The 20539-nt window shown below is 39.5% G+C and overlaps 1 protein-coding gene across 1 annotated transcript in view; it reads right to left on the reverse strand.

Annotated features, from left to right (window-relative positions):
* The window catches only part of LOC140485711 (la-related protein 1B-like), a 110469-nt gene that overhangs the window by 15626 nt on the left and 74304 nt on the right, over positions 1 to 20539 (reverse strand). Inside the window, 5 exon segments of the mRNA XM_072584154.1 lie at positions 2146 to 2306; positions 4757 to 4863; positions 6483 to 6691; positions 11637 to 11760; positions 20078 to 20428. Of these exon segments, the coding sequence (XP_072440255.1) occupies positions 2146 to 2306; positions 4757 to 4863; positions 6483 to 6691; positions 11637 to 11760; positions 20078 to 20428 (952 nt within the window).

Below are 20539 nucleotides of genomic sequence, written 5' to 3' on the forward strand. Positions count from 1 at the left end.
ATTCTCCGGCATATAATATACAAAGACTACTTGCTTCTGGAGCCCTCTGTGTCTCTCAATCCCTGTTGCTGGGAGTTTTTTAAAATCCCCAAACCTTTTGTAAAAATGCACCAAAAGATAACTAATCCCGATTTCTTCACTTCAGAGCTGTAAAACTTCATTAGAAGTCTATGTACCCAAAGACTTTGATTGGCTTCTCCATACTAAGAACACAGAACATAACAGCCCAAAGGGCCTTAATTGCGATGTTACACTGACCTGTGGAATCAGTCTGAAGCCCACCTACCCCACACTACTCCATTTTCATCCATATGCTTATCCAATGACCATTTAAATGCCTTTAAAGGTGGAGAGTCTACTACTGTTGCAGGCAGTGCGTTCCATGCCCCTACTACTGAGTAAAGAAACTATCTCTGACATCTGTCTTCTATCTATCACCACTCAATTTAAAGCTTTGTGCCCTTGTGCTAGCCATCACCAACTGAGGAAAAAGGCTCTCACTGTTCACCGTATCTAACCCTCTGATTATCTTATGTCTCTAAGTCACCTCTCAACCTTCTCTCTAACGAAAACAGCCTCATGTCCCTCAGCCTTTCCTCCTAAGACCTTCCCTCCATACCAGGCAACATCCTAGTAAATATCCCCTGAACCCTTTGCAAAACTTCCATATCCTTACTATAATGCTGTGACCAGAACTGTATGCAATACCACAAGTGTGGCTACACCAGGGTTTTCTCCAGCTGCAACGTTACCTTGTGGCTCCCGAACTCGGTCCCTCTCTCAATAGAAGCTAACTCACCGTATGGCTTAACAACCCTATCAAACTAGGTAGCAACTTTCAGGGATCTATGCACATGGACACCAAGATCTCTCTGCTCATCCACACTACCAAGAATCTTACCATTAGCCCAGTACACACTATTTCTGTTGCTCCTTATAAAGTGAATCACCTCTCATTTTTCTACATTAATCTCCAGCTGCCACCTCTCAGCCCAGCTCTGCAGCTTATGATTCTCTATAACCTGAAACATCCTTCAGCACTATACACAACTCCACTGACCTATGCGTCATCCACAAACTTACTAACCCATCCTTCCATGCCCTCATCTAGGTCAGTTATAAAAATTACAAACAGCAGTGGCCCCGAAACAGATCCTTGTGGTACACCACTAGTAACTGAACTCCAGGATGAACATTTCCCATCAACCTCCACCCTGTCTTCTTTCAGCTTCTAATCCAAACCGCTAAAATCACCCTCAATCCCATGCCTCCATATTTTGTGCAATAGCCTACTGTGGAGAACCTTATCAAATGCCATGTACACAACAACCACTTTACCCTCATCCACCATCTCAAAGAACTCAATAAGGTTTGTGAAGCACGACCTACCCTTCACAAAACCATTTTAGCTATCCCTAATCAACTTCTTGGCACCAAGCTCACAACAGCCTTAAAATTATGTTTCCCCTTCATTAAAAAAAAACTTAAGATTACAGTTCTACATTATTCCTAACAACTTTCAAGCATTTGTTTGCTTGCATTTCAGTGCCAATGAATGAATTCAGTGCCATTTCAAGACAAAAAGCTTAGAATTCAGTATCTCTTGTAAGCAACATTAATGTGCTATCACCAAATTATAAAGCAGTCTTCTGAATTAAAAACAAGGCTACAAAACGTTCAGTGGCATATACAATTACTTGTTACAACAGGTAGAAAGCAAGTACTGCAGACGCTGGCGATCAAATTCGAGTGTGAAATGCTGGAAAAGCACAGGTCAGGCAGCATCCAAGGAGAAAGAGAATCGACATTTCATTCCTGCTGAAGGGCTTATGCCCGAAATGTCAATTCTCCTGCTCCTCGGATGCTGCCTGACCTGCTGTGCTTTTCCAGCACCACACTCTCGACTACTACTAGAACACACAAAAACATTTTGTCACAACTTATTTTTCTTTCTCAGCTGTACATTAGAAGTAAAAACCTTCATTAAGGGTTCATTTAAAGCTACAAAGATACCTTGAAATAAAAAAACAAATTGTACAAACCAGTAAAAAAAGAACTACTACTTTTGATGAATACATCCTTTAAATGCACTGTATTCAAAATTATCCAACCTACTAATATATGAAATATAGGAAAAAGGCTTACCGTTCAAACATCTTCGACGATATTTGTGGTAAACTTCTTGAGTGAAGCCATTTTCTCTCAAAAGCTCATGGGAAGGATGCTGGAACTTAGGTAGAGAGTTTGGTGTACAGCCATAACTTCCAACAAATGGTGTGCCTTCTGAAGGACTGGCATTTGAACTACTAGGTGGACAAAAACAATTTCAAAGCTAGGAATGAAATGTTACTTTCCTTAACATTTTCACACCATTATGTTTCCTATGGATATAATACTATACCTGGCTTGTAGACACGCCACTTTTCTGGCAGGCATTTTGTTAGTTGTTAGTCTCTGCTGGTTTCCTCAGCATAACTAGTCATACATCAGCCAATCGAACACGCGAAAACACAGAATTATAAGGACATTCAAGACTATCTTTTGTAGCAGTTGAATATGGTTTTAAACTTACACACAAAACTGGCCAAATCCCCAGATCTTGATTCCTGTTTCCAATAATTGGAATCATTTGTACCCTTCATGTTGGCTTAAAATCGACTTTTAGCCCCTGGCACTGGCTTTCAACGATATCATGGTGGATCTGTCATCAACTGCCAATGTACCTAAATAACTAGGATTAACAAAAATCTAACCACCTCAGATTTGAAATCAGCCATGTTTCCGGTACTACCTGTTGACTGCAAAAGGGTTTCAAACTTTTACCATCCTATGGATGAGTATCCGAATTTCACTCCTGAAAGGCCTGGCTCCATTTTATCTTGACAATGTTCCTAATTTAAAAGTTTCCAACCTGCAGTAGTATTTTCTCACATCAGTTTTGAGAACGTTAATATCAAATCTCCCCATAACTATCCAAATTCCAGGGAATACATATCTAGTTTGTGCAGGTGCTCCTTGGAATTTACTGCTCGAAGACCAGGTTTCATATTGATATATCTATGTTGAACCCCTCCAAAGACACTAAATCCTATGGTTTTCCTATGCCCAGGACTTCTCTCAGTACTTCAGTTGTAATAAAATCCTGATTAGCTGGAGTATAATCTCTAACTTTCTGAACTTTTGGCTTTTCACATATCATGGCAAGCATTATCAGTCAAGTCTCTGACCTCCACTGCTTCTAGATTTGCGCCATTTAAAGTTCTCTATCCTGTCCTGGGTCGAAAATGATGATCTGATTTACCTGCATAGGAAATTGATTTCCTACAATTTTACTCGTTCTCTTAAACCATCAGTTTTTCTTTGTAAATTTGTATTATTTACAGTGTTGTCTATGTTTGTCATCAGCAAACCTGAAAAGTGGTTTACCTCACTAAATAATAAAGTAAATATTTTTAATCAACCAATTCAACACGTTTGACAGCTCTCCCACAGGCAGAACTTTATGGCAAACCTTCCAATCCAGAGGTAGAGAAACTACCGGAAGAGCCCAAACATTGAATCTTTATTATAGACTTGCAATTTCCCTCACAAGAGATGGTAAGCTCACCAATCTATAGTTTCCTTGGTGCTCCTCTCACTATTCCTAACTAAGAGGACACAGAAATATTTCCAATCTAAAAAGGACTAATTCCTGAATCAAGAATTTGTGATGATTTCAAGGAACAAGTAGGTTATTGTTACATAAAGGAACAAAAAGAAACTTAGCTTGAAATATTCCACTTGCTATAATTGATGAATTCTTCAGATGTGATAATTTGAAACAAGTTTAATATTTAATTGTTTTTAGTACCTTGAAATTACATTAAAGTCCAACAGTGAATGACTTAAAAGGCAAACATGAAAGTGGGGGACAAAAAAACGCTCCGGAATGATTGAATTTATTTTCCAGGACATTTTGGCAATTGGCTGGTTACAAACTTACGAAATTAGGCACAAGTAACTGTTCAGCATTATGGGTTCAAAATAAAGTTGGAATGTTATGGTTACACAAACAAATTTTGTTTATAGACTGTTGTCTTTTACCAATTAAGTAATTTCCATTAGAACAGACATCATGATATGTGTAACTTTAATGCTGATTTTTTTATAAACGTCCTAAAGAACTGCTTCAGTATTAGATTAAACTTTACAGAGGCAGTATTACAATATACATATTGTCACAAAGTAGCAATATTCAAAAACACAAGTAGACTATATCAGTAATACTTTCAGTAGCATAAACAACTGAATTGTCTAAGAATTCAGTATAAATACTGAATAAAAGTCAATTAAATTTAACTTACTGATAATGCTATAACAAATGTTAATGTTAATATTACAATTATTTTCTTCTTTCATGGACAAGTTACAAAATTGTTATTTATTCAGTTGATATAAACTATCTAAACATTTTTGTAAAGTTAATGCTACAATGCAAGTAGCAACATCACTATACAGAAGAACCTTGATTATCCATAGGACACAGGCAGGCAGTATTTCGCTCGCTTAATCGAATTCCAGATAATCGAATGCTGTTTAACAGTTGAGCTGAGCATCGGAACCTTGCAATCTTGCCGGATAATTCGATATTAGGATAATTGAATGCCAGATAATCAAGGTTCCTCTGTATTAGTTTGCAACTATATTAAACATTTTAAAAAGCCTAGGAATGTAACGTACCAGACGATTAATAAGTGATATAAACAAAAGCATTTACCTAACAGATGGTGTTCTTGGTCTGTGTTCTTTTGAATCCATAACCCAGCCAATGTGACATTCAAGTGGTGGATTTGAACTATGCCTCGTTTTTCTTTTCCTTGGTGCCTGCAAATGCAATTACCGTGGAGTTTTAAAAACTACCAATAACTTAGCTTCTGCCTCAGTAAGTTACACATTACCCTCAGTGTACTCATTCACATCATGTATTTGGGCCAAGTCACTATGAGGTCAGAAAGGGCTTGAGGTAAAAAGATTATGAGGTTAAATAGGGATGTATTGCCATTGATATGGTAATAGATATGATGTTACTTGAGTTTGCAACTTAATTTCAGAATTTAATAGAACTGCCTGATGATATTAAGTGGCATCATATGTATAGTACAGGTTCTAAAAGGTTTTTCTATTTTGTGGAAGTCTTTGAATTATGAATTTCATGAGGGCTACTGTTTCCTAGGAAGTTAACTCATTTTCTAGAAGACAAAATACTGCTGGGTAATTATTACAAAAGGACTCTAAGACGACTTAAAATGTTTTTACTTCATTATACCTATAGATATTAAGACAATAGGGACACAAAAGAAGGGGAAAAAAAATGAAGGATAGTATCCAAATTGAGATATTACATTTTCATGTCTCATTCTTTCAAATGGTACAAAACTGGAATATCGCTGAAAACAAAGGGATGTTTTGTCACAGTATTTCATCTTGCCATTCATCTCGTGTGCTCCAATGTTCAATGAGATCATGGCTGATAATACTCAAACCCATTTTCCTCCCTTGTCATCTCAATCAGACTCCCTTAAAATATTTTTTAAAACGTCCATTTCGACCTTGAATATACTTAAGGAGCTAGCCTCAACAGTCCTCTAAAAGAATTCCACAGATTCATTCTCAGAAGATTTCTCCTCATTTCTGTCTTAAATGGGCAACAGCTTACTCAGATTGTACCTTCTGGTCCTAGACTCTTCCCACAAGAGCAAACGACATTTCTGCATTTACCCTAAGAATCTTGTATGTTTCAATCAAGTTGCCTCACATTCTAACTTCCAAAGAGGGCAGGCCCAGCCTAATCAATCTCTTGCCATAAGACAGTCCCTCCATATCTGGAATTAACCTGGTGAACCTTTCTTTGGACTGTCACCCAATATCAGTGTATCTTTTCTTGGATATAGGGGCCCTACCTATAAGTATTCAATTTGTGATCTGACTGGTGTTTAGTCTAGTTTAGCAAGACCTCCTACTTTTATACTTCACTCTTTTAGAAATAATAGAAATTGTCTTCCCTATTACTTGGATTCTAGCTTTTCGTGATTCATGGAAAAAGACTTCGATATACCTCTTTCTGTAGCTTTCTGCATTTAATATTAAGCTCCTCTATCTTTTCTTGAAGAGGAAAACCAACATTTACTTGACCAAAGAGGAAAGTGCAGATTGGTTAGCAAGTTGTCTTTTTTTCCGGCAATAATCAACATTATTCTAGACCCTGGTGCAATGATACAATACATGCTACTCAAGGAAAATTTGGATTTGATGAATGATTTTAAATAAAAAAATTTGACTAATAAAGAGCATTTTAAAATTTAAATGAGCACTCAAGTGATGCATAAGCATTAAAAAGCAAGATTTTCACTGTCTTTAAAATATGGAGAGACTTTGCACCAAAAATGTCATATCTTTCCACTTTATTGTGTTTCTAGCCAGAAAAGGATAAATATTTATCGTACCTCAATGTCTAAAGGCCTTCCTTCTTTGACGACAGGATAAAATCGTGGTGTCTTACTGGGATCTTGTAGCCTAGGTGTACGTGGAGTCTTTGGGGTTCTGGCTGGACATGCTGGAGATTCTGGTACAGTTGTAGGTAAAGAACGGGCTAGGTTTGATGATGGTGGCTCTGCAACACCAAACAGCTTGTTGGCTAACTCTTCAGCATAATCTGTCAGACACAAGTAATTCAAAATTTGTCTCCAACACATATTTTAAATAGTAACCATGTTTTTCTTCAGATACACAGAAATGTTTAAAATCAGGCCTCACTGTCTTTTACATTCTGGTCTTAGAGGTATAGAGATGTACAGCATGGAACCAGACCCTTTGGTCCAAATTGGACATGCTGACCAGATATACTAAATTTAATTAGTTCCATTTGGCAGCATCCCACTAAGCCCTTCCTATTGATGTATCCACCCAGATGCCTTTTAAAATGTTGTAATTGTACCAGCCTCCACTATTTCCTCTGGAAGCTCATTCCATACACATGCTACTTTCCGCATGAAAAATTTGCCTCTTAGGTCCCTTTTAAATCTTTCCCTTCTCACCTTAAATTCGTGGGTGAATGTTCATAAATTCTCAGCTATGCACTTCAAAATAAGTAATAATGGTACTTGATCAATATTTTAAAGTCAAGGATCAAAAGGGAGGCTGGCTAGCATTCAGGCAATGTTTGTAAATTTTAACCATATTCAGTTTTAAGAATACAGTTTACTTATGCTTCATCAACTCTGAACATGATTTTTTTTATTCATTCGATGAGGGCAACTGGTTAGGCAACATTAATGCCCATCCCTAACTGCCCAAAGGACAGCTAAGAGTCAACCACATTGCTGTGGGTCTGGAGTCACATCTAGGCCACACCAGAGAAGGATGGCAGTTTCCTTCCCTATAAGGAATTAGTGAATCAAATGGGTTTTTCCAACAATTGACAATGGATTCACAGATAACATTGGACTCAATTCCAGATTTTTTAAGAATTAAATTCAAATTTGAATCCCAGGTCACTATCTCAAATACCTCAATTTTCTCAGCTCACTCTTCTCTAAAGTCCCTCATGGCTACAACCATTCTTATTAACCTTTTCCATCCTAAACTATTGAGATCAGCAAATGCTAAGCCAGTGTTCAATAAAGTTTAATTGCAACTTGCGCATTTTTCTACTCAATAACAACTGAAGCAGCCCATGATCTAGACCATTTTCAAAAAAGTCTGTAGGATAGTATCATCACTGGCAAGAGCAATATTTGTTACCCACTCCTAACCACACAAACTGAGTAGTTTGCTGTGCCCTTTCAAGGGCCAATTAAGAGTCAAATCATATTGCTATAGGCCTGGAGTCAGATCAGGGCCAGTCCAGGTAAGAATAGCAGAATTATTTCCATATGGGACATAATGAATCATATTTTTGAATGATAAACCAATGGCAGCAACGGTCACTAATCAAACAGATTCTAGACTTCATTAATTTATTTAATTTATTTTAAGTCCCACCATGGTATGATCTGAACCTATGAAACCTAGAACCTTGGCCTGGGCCTTTGAATTACTAGTTTAGTAACATTATCATTGCGTCACTGTGTCCTCCTTCAACCACCCTTTTGATGTGCCCTGAAATCGTTCAATGTGCATATATACTTCCAGGTTTCTCTGTTCCTGCTGCTCCTTTAGAATTTTATCCTTTAGTTCACATTGTCTTTGCTTTTTCCTCCTACCAAAATGTATCACATTGTGCTACTGTGATCTTTATTCCCATGGCTGCAGTGTCACTGACCGTGTACTACGGTACTTAATCAAACACCTTTTTCAAATGTTTGCAAACACCACATCAACTGTATTATCCTCAGAAACTCTTATCTCATCAAAAAAAGCTACTTATAAATGTGACTGGCTTTCAATAAATTTTTGCTGTATTTCCTTACATAATGTAAATGCTTTTAAAATTGTTGTACATTATAAAAGGAAAAATACTTCACAATGGAAATTAAAGTTGGTAACCAAGGGACTAATTTAAGATAGCTGGAAAAGAATATTTAAAAAAGGGGAAAAATTATAAAATGAGTGAGTTACAATGATCTGAAGTATATTAGAAATGTGGTTAACAGTAGCATTTAAAAATGGAACTACATGCATATTTGAAAACGACAACATTGTGGAACCATTACAGCACAGTGTTGGAAATCTCATCATTTTTTCAATGCTGGTTCTTTGTAACACCAGTTCATCTAGTTGCACAGTTCACTTTCCTTTTAGCCCTATGATTTTATTCTCCACAACAGTTCAGCCATTTCTGGTTTAAAAACGTTGATTCATTCTGCATCCAACAACGGCTTATATTTATATACCATCTTTAACATGAGGAAACTTCGCAAAGTGCTTCACACAAATCAGATGACCAAGTGTTTTCAAACTGATAAGTTTTAAGGAGCACCATAAAGGAAGAAAATACAGTATATAGGCTGTGGATAATTGGCAGGATATTTCATCGATTGGAGACTGGTCAAAGTGCAAAAAAAAAGAGAATTTAAAACCCATTTGTTGTTGGGGGGGGTGGGGGGGTGGGTGCATGTGCACACATACATAAAGTCAGATTTAGATGCATCTCAGGGAGGCAAAAGACTTTTAAAAAACTACAGAGATAGGAGGGGATGACGCTTAATTCTTAACAAGGAAGAGAATTTTAAAGTCAAGTTGGGAGCCAATGCTGTCAAGCAAGCATGACAGCTAGACCTTACAAATTAAGCCAAGAGGAGTTTCAGATGACCTCAAAATCAGAGAGGTTAGCAGGAAGACAAGCAAAGAGAGGATTTGAATAGTCGAAGCTGCAAGTAAAGAAATAATGAACAAAGAGCTTTAGCAGTAGCTCAGCTGAGACGGAGTAAAATTGGGGGATGTTAAAGGTGGAAACGTGTAGCCTTAGGGGTGACAAACAAGATCAAAAGCTAATCTTAGGATCAAATGTGACACTAAAGTTGAGATAACAAAATCCAGTCTAATCTCATGTTTCCAGGGAAAGGGTTAACTTTGATGATCGTGGAAAGGAGCTTGGAGTGTAGACTGGAAATGATGGTCATTGTTAGAATCTGCCCTGGACCAAACAAGTTATGGAGCTCAGATCTTGGCTACTCTGTGGTAGTCTTAGCCACTTTTGGTTTTAAAAAAAAAGTTGGATTCCATTTCCTAATTGCTCACTACACAAAACGTTTTTCATTTAGCTGCTGAATCAATGCTACCAATGGAATTGATCGAGCAACCCCATCAAATCTCTTGATCGAGCAACCCCATCAAATCTCTTGATCGAGCAACCCCATCAAATCTCTTGATCGAGCAGCCCCATCAAATCTCTTGATCGAGCAACCCCATCAAATCTCTTGATCGAGCAACCCCATCAAATCTCTTGATCGAGCAACCCCATCAAATCTCTTGATCGAGCAACCCCATCAAATCTCTTGATCGAGCAACCCCATCAAATCTCTTGATCGAGCAACCCCATCAAATCTCTTGATCGAGCAACCCCATCAAATCTCTTGATCGAGCAACCCCATCAAATCTCTTGATCGAGCAACCCTATCAAATCTCTTGATCTTTTTTAAAAACGAGGGCAATGTGGACTTCTCCAATGTAAATACATAACTGAAAAGCCCCTCAACTTTACAGCTTGACAGTAATACTTCATTTTCTCAGATTGAAGGAACATTTGGGCTGCTTGGTGTCTTGATGTTAAGAGTAGTCCTTATCACCTCAACTCTGGGAATTCAGCTTTATCCACCTTTGGACCAAAGCTGAAATCAGATTTGGAGCCAAGTGTTGAATATTACCAGAGTTATTTCTAGTGGCTGAATATTGGTCCATGTGTATAATGTCATGTATTCCCTTCAAACTGCACGATTATTTAGGAACCAGAAACTATCCACCCATAACCTGGACCCTTTAGGGTCCTTCACATAAGTGGGTACAGACAAATATTGAGTATGTTTGCTTTAGCATTCTTCAATAAAATCAATTGTGTTTCATTGAAGTTTCCCACTCACTATACACATATTTCTGCTTTCACTACTCAGACCAAAAAAGGATTAATTTTTAAAACAAAAAACAAAAACCCGTGAATCTTCTCTCAATTTTTCTTCCTTTTGGGGAACTGGGGAGGTGGCAGATGGTTTCTCATCTGATCATCAGCTTGCTGAATTGCATCATGAATGCTCCTTCTGTAACCACCATGTCCTGATGTAGAACTTGTGGCCAGTGGCCCACATGTATTGATATTACTACTGCGCCTCAGGACCTCCTGGTTAAGCAGCAGAGGTACGAGCGGCCAAGTGGCAACCAGGAGACTGTCATATCAATAATGGCAGAGTGTTAAAAACTCCTTGGGTCCCTCCTTCATGACTATTCAGACCAGATATCCTGTTTTTGGATAGCGCATACCAGTGTATGGTATTGGTGAAACCAGAGACATTGTTTGACAGTAATTCGAAGTACCATTTATGTCAGCCTGTTGCTTGATCAGCCTATGGCTTGACCAGCCTGAGGAGCAACTTTTCAAACTTCAGCACCAGACCCCTACAGTGTTATTAGTGTGTTGATTCAGACTGTTACTATCAAAATTTTATGCTGAAGCTGCTGCCATGTGCCGAATCAGTGAACCTTCATTGATAACAACGTTCTAATCCAAACTTTGTTTTAGTTAAACTAAACTTAAATTTACAAACAACCTTGGTGAAGTTTTAAACCGAATCACTAGCCCAGTCGCTTAACAGCAACACTACTGCTCCCGGTCTTACTGCTTCATAGATTCTCTTGCATAAAAAGATAACTATTGACATGCTTGCAGAAATAAGTATGTGATTCACCTCAATTAATGACCATAAAAGGCCAATTTTAATACATTGCAAATATAATGCAGTAAATGTGATCTGCTTCAAATCATAAATTGAGTTTACTTCAGAAGTGAAAGTAGGTAAGATACATCACTCAGCACTTTTTTTAAAAAAAAATGCAATTCCCCCATGATTGAATTAATTAACTAGAATAGGAACAGGAATAAATCTTTTTTTTAAAATAAGTACTCGGATCAAGAATTAGATGTTTGGTACAGACTATATTGATCTTACCTTGGTGGGCCTTTGGTGGTGCAGGAGGCACCTCCTGGTTTGTGTCAACTGGTGGTTCAGGAGCTAGGGTATCGAAATGTTCTTTACTAATGACAGTCAACTTCTTAAAATTCTCAATTTCTTGCTATATTGTAGAGGGAAAGGCAACAGTTACATTCAGACAACTTTCACTTTGATTGTGATAAGGCAGAATGCATTTCAATGTAAAGATTTAAGCATAATTTTCAGTACAAAAGTGGCTAAGTGATAATGACACAATCTGCTGTGACTTAAGATATCGGAGCAGAACTAGGCCATTTGGCTCATTGACTCTGTCCCACCATTCGATCATGGCTGATGGGTTTCTCAACTCCATTTTCCTGCCTTCTCCCCATTACTCTTGATCCCCTTAACTATCAAGAACTCTGTCTGAAATGCACTCAACGACTTGGCCTCCACAGTCCCCTGTGGTAATACATTCCACAGATTCACCACTCTATAGCTGAAGTAATTCTTCCTTGTCTCATTCTAAATGGCCGTCCCTTCATTCTGAGACAGTGCCCTCAGATCCTAGTCTTTCCTACCAGTGGAAAGATCTTCTCCAAGTCACCTTTATCCAGGCCCCTTAGTATTCTAAGTTTCAATCAGAACCCCCCTCATCCTTGTCAACTCCATCAAGCAGAGACCCGGAGCCCTCAACTGCTTCTCACACAAGCCCTTCACCCCCAGGATCACTCTTGAAAATTGTCTCTGGCCCACCTCCAAAGCAAACACATCCTTCCTTAAATACATCACCCAGAATTGCTCTCAATATACCCATGTGCAGTCTCAGCTGAGTCTTATACAACCTCAGCAGTTCATCTCTGATCTTGTTTTCTAGTCCTCTTGAAATTAATGCTAACATTCCATTTGCCTTCCAAACTGCCAACTGAACACACATGCTAACTTTAAAAGGAACTCCTAGTTCAGGATTCTCAAGTCCTTTTATGCTTCAGATGTGAAGCTTTAACCTATTTAGAAAATAGTCTACGCCTCGATTTATCCTACCAAAGTGTATAACCTTTCACCTCTTCCCCACTGCATTCTACCATTACATACTCTCCTAGCCTGCCACAGTCCTTCTGCAGCCTCCCAACTTCCTTAACACTTTCTATCCCTCCACCTATCTTTATGTAATCTGCAAATTTAGCAATACCCTCAGTTCAAACTGTTATTGTGTAACATTAATAGTTGTGGTCCCAACACAGACGCATGCGGAATTTTATTAGTCACTGGCTGCTTCCCTGGGGAAACAGAAAAAAAAATTCACTATCTCTGCCTTCTGCCAGTCAGCCAATCCTCGACCCATGCCAGCACCTTGTCTCTTGCACCATGGGATCTTAGTTCAGAGCCACATATGCAGCACCTTGTCAAAGACAGCCTGGAAATCCAAATACATCATGTCCACTGGCTCTCTTTTGTTTAACTTGCTCATTATCTCTTCAAAGAATTGTAACAGATTTGTCAGGCATTACCTTGTCTTGAAGGAGTTGTGCTGACTTTGAAGTAAACTGTAATTTTGTTCTTAAATAACAGACTCTAAAATCTTACCAACAACTGAGGTCAGGCTAATCGGCCTGTAATTTCCAGTCTCCTCCATCCCTTAATCAGGGGCTTTTACATTAGCCATTTTCCAGTCCCAGTGATGCTCCCTGACTCAGATTCTTGAAAGATCACCACCATTGCCTCCACAATCTCCTCAGCTACCTACTTTGAACCCTAGGGTGTAATCCATCTGGTCTGGTTGTTTTATGCACCTCCAGACCTTTCAGTTTCCCCAGCTCCTTCTCCTTAGTGATGGCCAAAACATCTGACTCTCCAAGTTCTGGTGTGCTGCTGGTGTCTTCCACTGTGAAAACTGATAAAATACCTATTCAGTTCCTCTGCTATTTCTTTGTTCCCAGTATTTCTCCAGCCTCATTTTCCAGTGATCCAGTGTCCACTTTTGCAAATCCAAAAAACTCTTGCAATCTTCTTTTAAATTACTAGCTAGCTTTACCTCATATTTCATCTTCTCCCTTCTCTATTAATTTTTTTCAAAGGCTTCCCAATCCCCTGGCTTCCCACTAATTTTCACCACACTGTATGCTATTTCTATTGCTTTTGTGAGGTCCCTGACTTTCTTCATCTGCCATGGTTTGTTTCATCCTCCCGAGCAGGTTTCGAATTCCTTGTGATGAATTTCTGCTGTGCCTCTTGAACTATACCCATTACTGCTCCACCGTCTTCCCTACAAGGCTCCCCTTCCAAAGAACTACTGGAATTCCTGATGAAGGGCTTTTGCCCGAAATGTCAATTTCGCTGCTCGTTGGATGCTGCCTGAACTGCTGTGCTCTTCCAGCACTACTAATCCAGTATTTGCTTTCCAGCATCTGCAGTCATTGTTTTTACCTTTTATCCCCTTCCAATGAACTCTGGCCAGCTCTTCCCTCATGGCTTTTTAGTTACTTTTCCTCAACTGTAATAACGTTCCATCTGATTCTAGCTTCTCCCCCTCAAACTGCAGCTTGAATTCTTTCACATTATCATTGCCCGAGGGACCCCTTCATCTTAAGCTCCTAATTAAATCAGCCTCATTACACATCACCCAATTCAGAATTGCCTGTTCCCTTGTGGACTCTATCACAAGCTGCTCCAAAAAACAAACATTCTTGCAGACATTCTGCAAATTCCTTTTGAAATCTGCTAACAATCTGATTTTCCTAGTCTACCTGCATATCGAAGATCCTTCGATTGTAATAATTCTTCCATACTTTTTCCATTTCCTAATTTATTTTCTGCCCCACATTCTAATTACTGCTAGGTGCCTGTACACAACTCCTGGTGGTTTTTCTTTTGCAGTTCCTCAACACTTCCCACTTTGGTCCCACCTTCCAACTGTAGATCATTTGTTGCTATCAATTAATTTAATTTCTTACAAACAAGACAACCCTCACCTCTGCTCATCTACGTGTCCTTTCAATAGGACATGTAGCCTTAGATATTTAGGTCCCAGCCCTAATCCTCATGCAACCACGTGATATCCGCAACATTGTACCTGCTGATTTCAATCTGTGCTCGCAGCTCATTTATCTTATTTTGTATACTGCATGCATTGAAGTACAACACACTTTGTCTTGCATTGACTGCCCCCTTCTCAGTTATCCCTTCAAGTGTGCCCGAAGTTAGATTCCTGATCCTTTTTATACTCTACCCAATTACATGTTATTAAAGTTTCCACAACATGTCAAGCACACCCCACTCTTATCTTTTAGCATAATTTTTCATGCAACTTAACCTACACCCCATTTACTTTAAAGCCCTATCCACAGCCCTCTTTTACAATTTGCCAGGACTCTGGTCCTTGCATGATTCAGTTCATAGAGGCATAGAGATGTATAGCACAGAAACAGATCCTTCAGTCCAACTCGTCCATGTCAACCAGATACCTTAACCTAATCAGTCCCATCTGCCAGCACTTGGCCTATATCCCTCTAAACCTTTCCTATTCATTTCCCCATCCAGATGCCTTTAAATGTTGTAATCATACCAACCCCTACTTCTTCCTCTGGCAGCTCATTCCACACACACACACACACACACACACACCCCTCTGCGTGAAAAAGTTGTCCTTTAGGTCTCTCATATCTTTTCCCTCTCACCCTAAACCTCTGTCCTTACTTTTAGACAAACCCCCACACCCCAGGGGAAAGACTTTGTCTATTTATCCTATCCATGCCCCTCATTTTATAAACCTCTATATGGCTTGTCCCATTGAAACAGCTCCCTCCTTCCCCAGTACTGGTGCCAATGTCCCATGAATTCGAATTGCTTTCTCCCACAGTGTTTGAGCCACATGTTCACCTCTTCAATCTTGTTGACTCTGTACCAATTTGCTCATGACTCGGGTAATAATCCAGAGATTGCCACTTTTTTTGGTTCTACTTTCTTAATTTAGCCTCGAGTTGCTCATTTCCTTCAACAGGCTCTCTTTCCACTTATATTGCTGTTACCTAAATGGACCATGGTAACTGCATCTTCCCCTGCCCACTCAGGCACCAGACAGGAAAGGCATCCTTCAGGAATTTCGACTCTGGCTGCAGAGAACACTGTCTATTCCCATGACTATTATTCTTGATTACAACCACATTTCTCTTTTCTCCCCCACTCTTGAATGGCTCCCAGAACCATGGTCAGTTTGCTCATACTCTCGATAGACTCCACTCATCCACACAGGGAGCAAGAATCTCAAACCTGTCAGACAAGCTTCAATAGAAGCTTTCGAATTAAGCATCTTTCTAACCAGGCTGGTTTTTTTAACAACCCTTCTTTGAAATTAATATCTGTTGTTATGTATACAATTACGTCCTTTGTGTTTACAGTTCATTATACAGGAAGTTAACCACTCACTTTGACCCCAATCAAATGCAAAATGCAGATTACCCCACCAACATGTCAGGGAACATCTTGCAGAAACTGCAGTTTTGAGATCATCTGCAAATATGAACTTGTGATTTGGATGCAAGTGAAAGTCTACAATTAATTGTTTGCAACTTGCACTTGTTACAGGGACTCATGTTATAGTATCCCTTTGTAATACCACTGCTCAGCAGTTTGTAAACGGACAACTCCATGTACTAACAACTCCATTGTCGACGTTAAAGTCCCATAGTAAATAGACTCTGAGGCACGAGTACACATGTACAAAAGGAAGAAATTAGAGTACAGCATAACGTACTAGGAATTTATTTCAGCTTGATACCTCAATTCCAAAGTAAACTGAACACTAGTGTATTCAATATGCCCTTAAACACCCTACATTAATACTTTCCCTAGATACTAAATTGATTTCTCCAATCAACTCCAACCATCAACTCATTAGGATTCATGAACATGTTCTACTAGGAAAGGGCTAAAAATTAAAGATAGGAATGGGAGGTTGGAAGCAAACTGCATCCAGAAAGTGACCGTTTAAGTTGTGTGAGACAGATTCAAAGTTAAATGCAAGAGGTTTAAAAACAGGGATGTGAAATTCACTTCCAGAGTTAGTAGTTCAAGTATGTCAATACTAATCCTGATAATAGAAATAGGGCTGAAGGAAAACAGGAACTGGGTAAACAAATAAGATTAGAACTATTTGCTTGTATGGAAGTGCAAAGCTCAAGGACCAAATGGACCAAAATAATTTGAGAAATACATTAAGGACAAAAGGGTAACCAGGGAGAGAAGAGGACCCCTCAAAGATCAGCAGGGCAGCCCACGTGTGGAACCTCAGGAGATGAGAGATACACTAAATGAGTATTTTGCATCAGTGTTTACTGGGGAGAAGGATATGGAAGACGTCAAATGTGGGAAATACATAGTGACATCTTGAAAAGTGTCCATATAACAGAGTTGTTTTGCTGGATGGATTAAAACGCATACAGATGGATAAATCCCAAGGACCTGATCAGGTGTACCCAATAACTCTGTGGGAAGCAATTGCTGGGTCCCTTGTTGAGATATCTGGATCGACAGTCACAGGTGAGGTGCCGGAAAATCGGAGGTTGGCTAACGTGGTGCCACAATTTAAGAAAGACGGTAAGGAAAAGCCAGGGAATTATAGACCGGCGCGTCTGACATAGTTGGTGGGCAAGTTGTTGGAGGGGACCCTGAGGGACAGCATTTACTTGTACCTGAATAGGCAAGGGTTGATTAGGGGTAGTCACCATGACTTTGTGCGCGCGAAATCACGTTTCACTAATTTGATTAAGTTTTTTGAAGAGGTAACAAAGAGGATTGATCAGTGTACATAGCAAGATCGAGCAGAGGCTACAGCAACGGATGTTGTGTGGTGTCCATTCAATCAACAGACCAGAGAGTGTTCCCTCCCACTGGAGAACACTTCAGCAGTCCGGGACATTCGACCACAGTCCTTCAGGTGACCATCCAAGGCTGACTTCGGGACAGCCAACAACACAAAGCAGCCATGCAGAGGCTGATACCCAAGTTCGGTACTCATGGGAATGGCCTCAGCTGGGGCCTCGAGTTCATGTTACAATACAGGTGACCCCACAGCACTACACACCCACACGCTCATGCAGACCCTCTCTCATAGACAAGCGCTCTCTCAAACACTCACATACACACACACACACATGCACCCTCTCAGACTTATAACTGCTTACACTCATTCCACACAAACATGTTTTTGGGGTGAATTTGTAGTTGCTGAGTTACATTTTATTTTGCTCAAAAACAGCATGAATCCATGTAAGATTCTATAAATTTCTTTTAGAAAAAGAATCAGTCTGAACATTGGGGCACTGACAAGCCTCACGCCTCCAACAATTATCTTTTGTTAAAGCTCATTTGAGAATGTAACTTTAAAAAGTCCTAGGATTTACATAAGAATGAACTATAACCAACATGGTCATTCTAAAAAGATGAGCGACGTAACAAACAATTCAGGTCATTTTCAATATATAATTTCAGTTGCATCACAGTGTAAATTTTTGCTATAAATTTGGTGTCATATGATCTTATACTTCACAGCCACTTGAAGGAGCAGCACCCCAAAGCTTCCAAATAAACCTGTTGGACTATAACCTGGTGTTGTGTGATTTTTAAACTTCGTACACCAGTCTAACACTGGCACCTCCAAATCATGGTAACATTACGAGTGCAAGTGTTTCTTTAGATATGTAAAGGGCAAAAGTGGACAATGGGCCACTGAAAAATGACGTTGGAGTAGTCGCAATGGGGAACAAAGAAATGGCTGAGGAACTGAGTAAGTACTTTGCGTCAGTCTTCCCGATGGACGACATGAGTAATATCCCAAAACTTCAAAAGAATGGGCGGGGGGGGGGGGGGGGGGGGGGGGCAACGATGAGTACAGTGGCCATCAACAAGGAGAAGGTATTAGAAAATAAGGTCTAAAAGTGGATAAATCATCTGGATCGGATGGGCTACACCCTGGAGTTCTGAAGGAGATAGCTGAAGAGATAGTGGAGATGTGGAGTGGTGATCCTTCAGGCATCACTGGAGCCAGGAAGGATCCCAGAGGACTGGAAAATCACCGATGTAATCCCCTTGTTTAAGAAGGGAGCAAGGAAAAAGATGGGAAATTATAGGGCAATTAGCCTGACCTCAGCCATTGGCAAGATTGGAGTCCATTGTGAAGGATGAGATTTCTTGACTACTTGAAAGTGCACGGAAAAATACAACAAAGTCAACCTGGTTTCATCAAGGGGAGGTCATGCCTGACAAATCTATTAGAATCTATGAGGTGATAAAGAGTGTGTTAGACTAAGGACAGCCAATGGATGTTATCTATCTGGACTTCCAGAAAATTTTCTGATAAGGTGTTGCACAGAAGGCTGCTGAGTAAGGCAAGGGTCCATGGTGTTAAAGGCCAGGTACTAGCTAGCATAGATAGAAGACTGGTTGCCTGGCAGTGGGGACAAAAGGGTTCTTCTCAGGATGGAAGCCAGTGACTAGCAATGATCCATAAGGGTCAGTGTTGGGACCACAACTTTGCACCTTATACATTAATGATCTGGATGAAGGAACGGAGGGCATTCTGGCTAAGTTTGCAGATGATACAAAGATAGGTGGAGGGACAAGTAGCATTGAGGCAGTGTGGAGGCTGCAGAATGATTTAGACAGGTTAGCAGAGTGGGCAAAGAAGTGGCAGATAAAATACAGCATGACAAAAAAGTGAGGTCAGGCACTTTAGTGGGAAGAATAGAGGCATGGACCATTTTCTAAATGGGGAGAAAATGGAGTTATATGAACTACAAAGGGACTTGGGAATCCTAGCCCAGCTTTCTCTTAAGGTAGACTTATAGGTAATTAAGAAGCCAAATACAACATAATCATCCTTAGGAGTAAAGGGAAGACCTTTTAGAATGGATACAAGGAGAAACTTCTTTAGCCAGGGAGGGGTGAACCTATGAAATCTATTGCCAAAGACAGCTGTGGAGGCCACGTCATTCAGTATATTTATAACAGAGAAATTCTTGGCTACCATGGGGATCAAAGGTTATGGGGTGAAAACTGGAAAATTGAGCTGATTCAATGGGCCGAATGGCCTAATTTCTGCTCAGTCTTATGGTCTCTCAGTCTTGTAACTTAAGTATTTCTATTCATATTAGTCCAATTCAGCAACCACGTGACCCAGATTTCAAGAGATCAAATATAAACAAAAGATTGTTCCCTTTAAAAGTTTATTAAAAAGGAAAAAACCTGCCAAATAATTTGTATATATTGGCCAACATCTAAAAATTCTATATCAAATGAAAAATAATAGGATCCAGCACAATAATTGGTTTGAATATAAAAAGAAAGGGCACATTAATTTGATGTCCTTTAACTGAGACAATCATATCACCTCAGACTGACTCAGGTCACTGACCAAACTTAAAAGATTAAGATGATCTACACCAATTCAGTTTATAACTCACCTTTATAGTTGAATACTCTGGCCCGTTTTCTTCCATCCAAAGGTCTTGTTCGTAGTAATATAAACCATCATTGATAGCCTTTGCAAGCTCTGTTGAAATTTTTGCTCGGGAAACATGATTCCCTGTCCGGTCACCACCTGGGTGTTTGCGCATGTGAGGAGGAGTCTGAGTCACAATCAAGATCTTGTTCACATCACGATCATCAATTTCATAATCTGAGTCATCATCCGACCAATCTGTGAAAGTATTCTTGCGCCCTATCTGTTCCATTTCTTCATCAAACATGAAATCGAGTTCCTCCTGTTCCTCTTGTTCCTGTTTTAGCACCTGAGGTTTGGGTGAGTTAGGTTCCTGCAAAATCACAATTAAATGGTATATAAAATAACGAAAATTAATTATTGCTTGGGACATCAAACCAAAAATTTATCTATCTTGATATTTTCTAATCAACCTGTTCAAATT

This window comes from Chiloscyllium punctatum, chromosome 14, assembly GCF_047496795.1.
Source record: "Chiloscyllium punctatum isolate Juve2018m chromosome 14, sChiPun1.3, whole genome shotgun sequence".
NCBI classification, from domain to species: domain Eukaryota; kingdom Metazoa; phylum Chordata; class Chondrichthyes; order Orectolobiformes; family Hemiscylliidae; genus Chiloscyllium; species Chiloscyllium punctatum.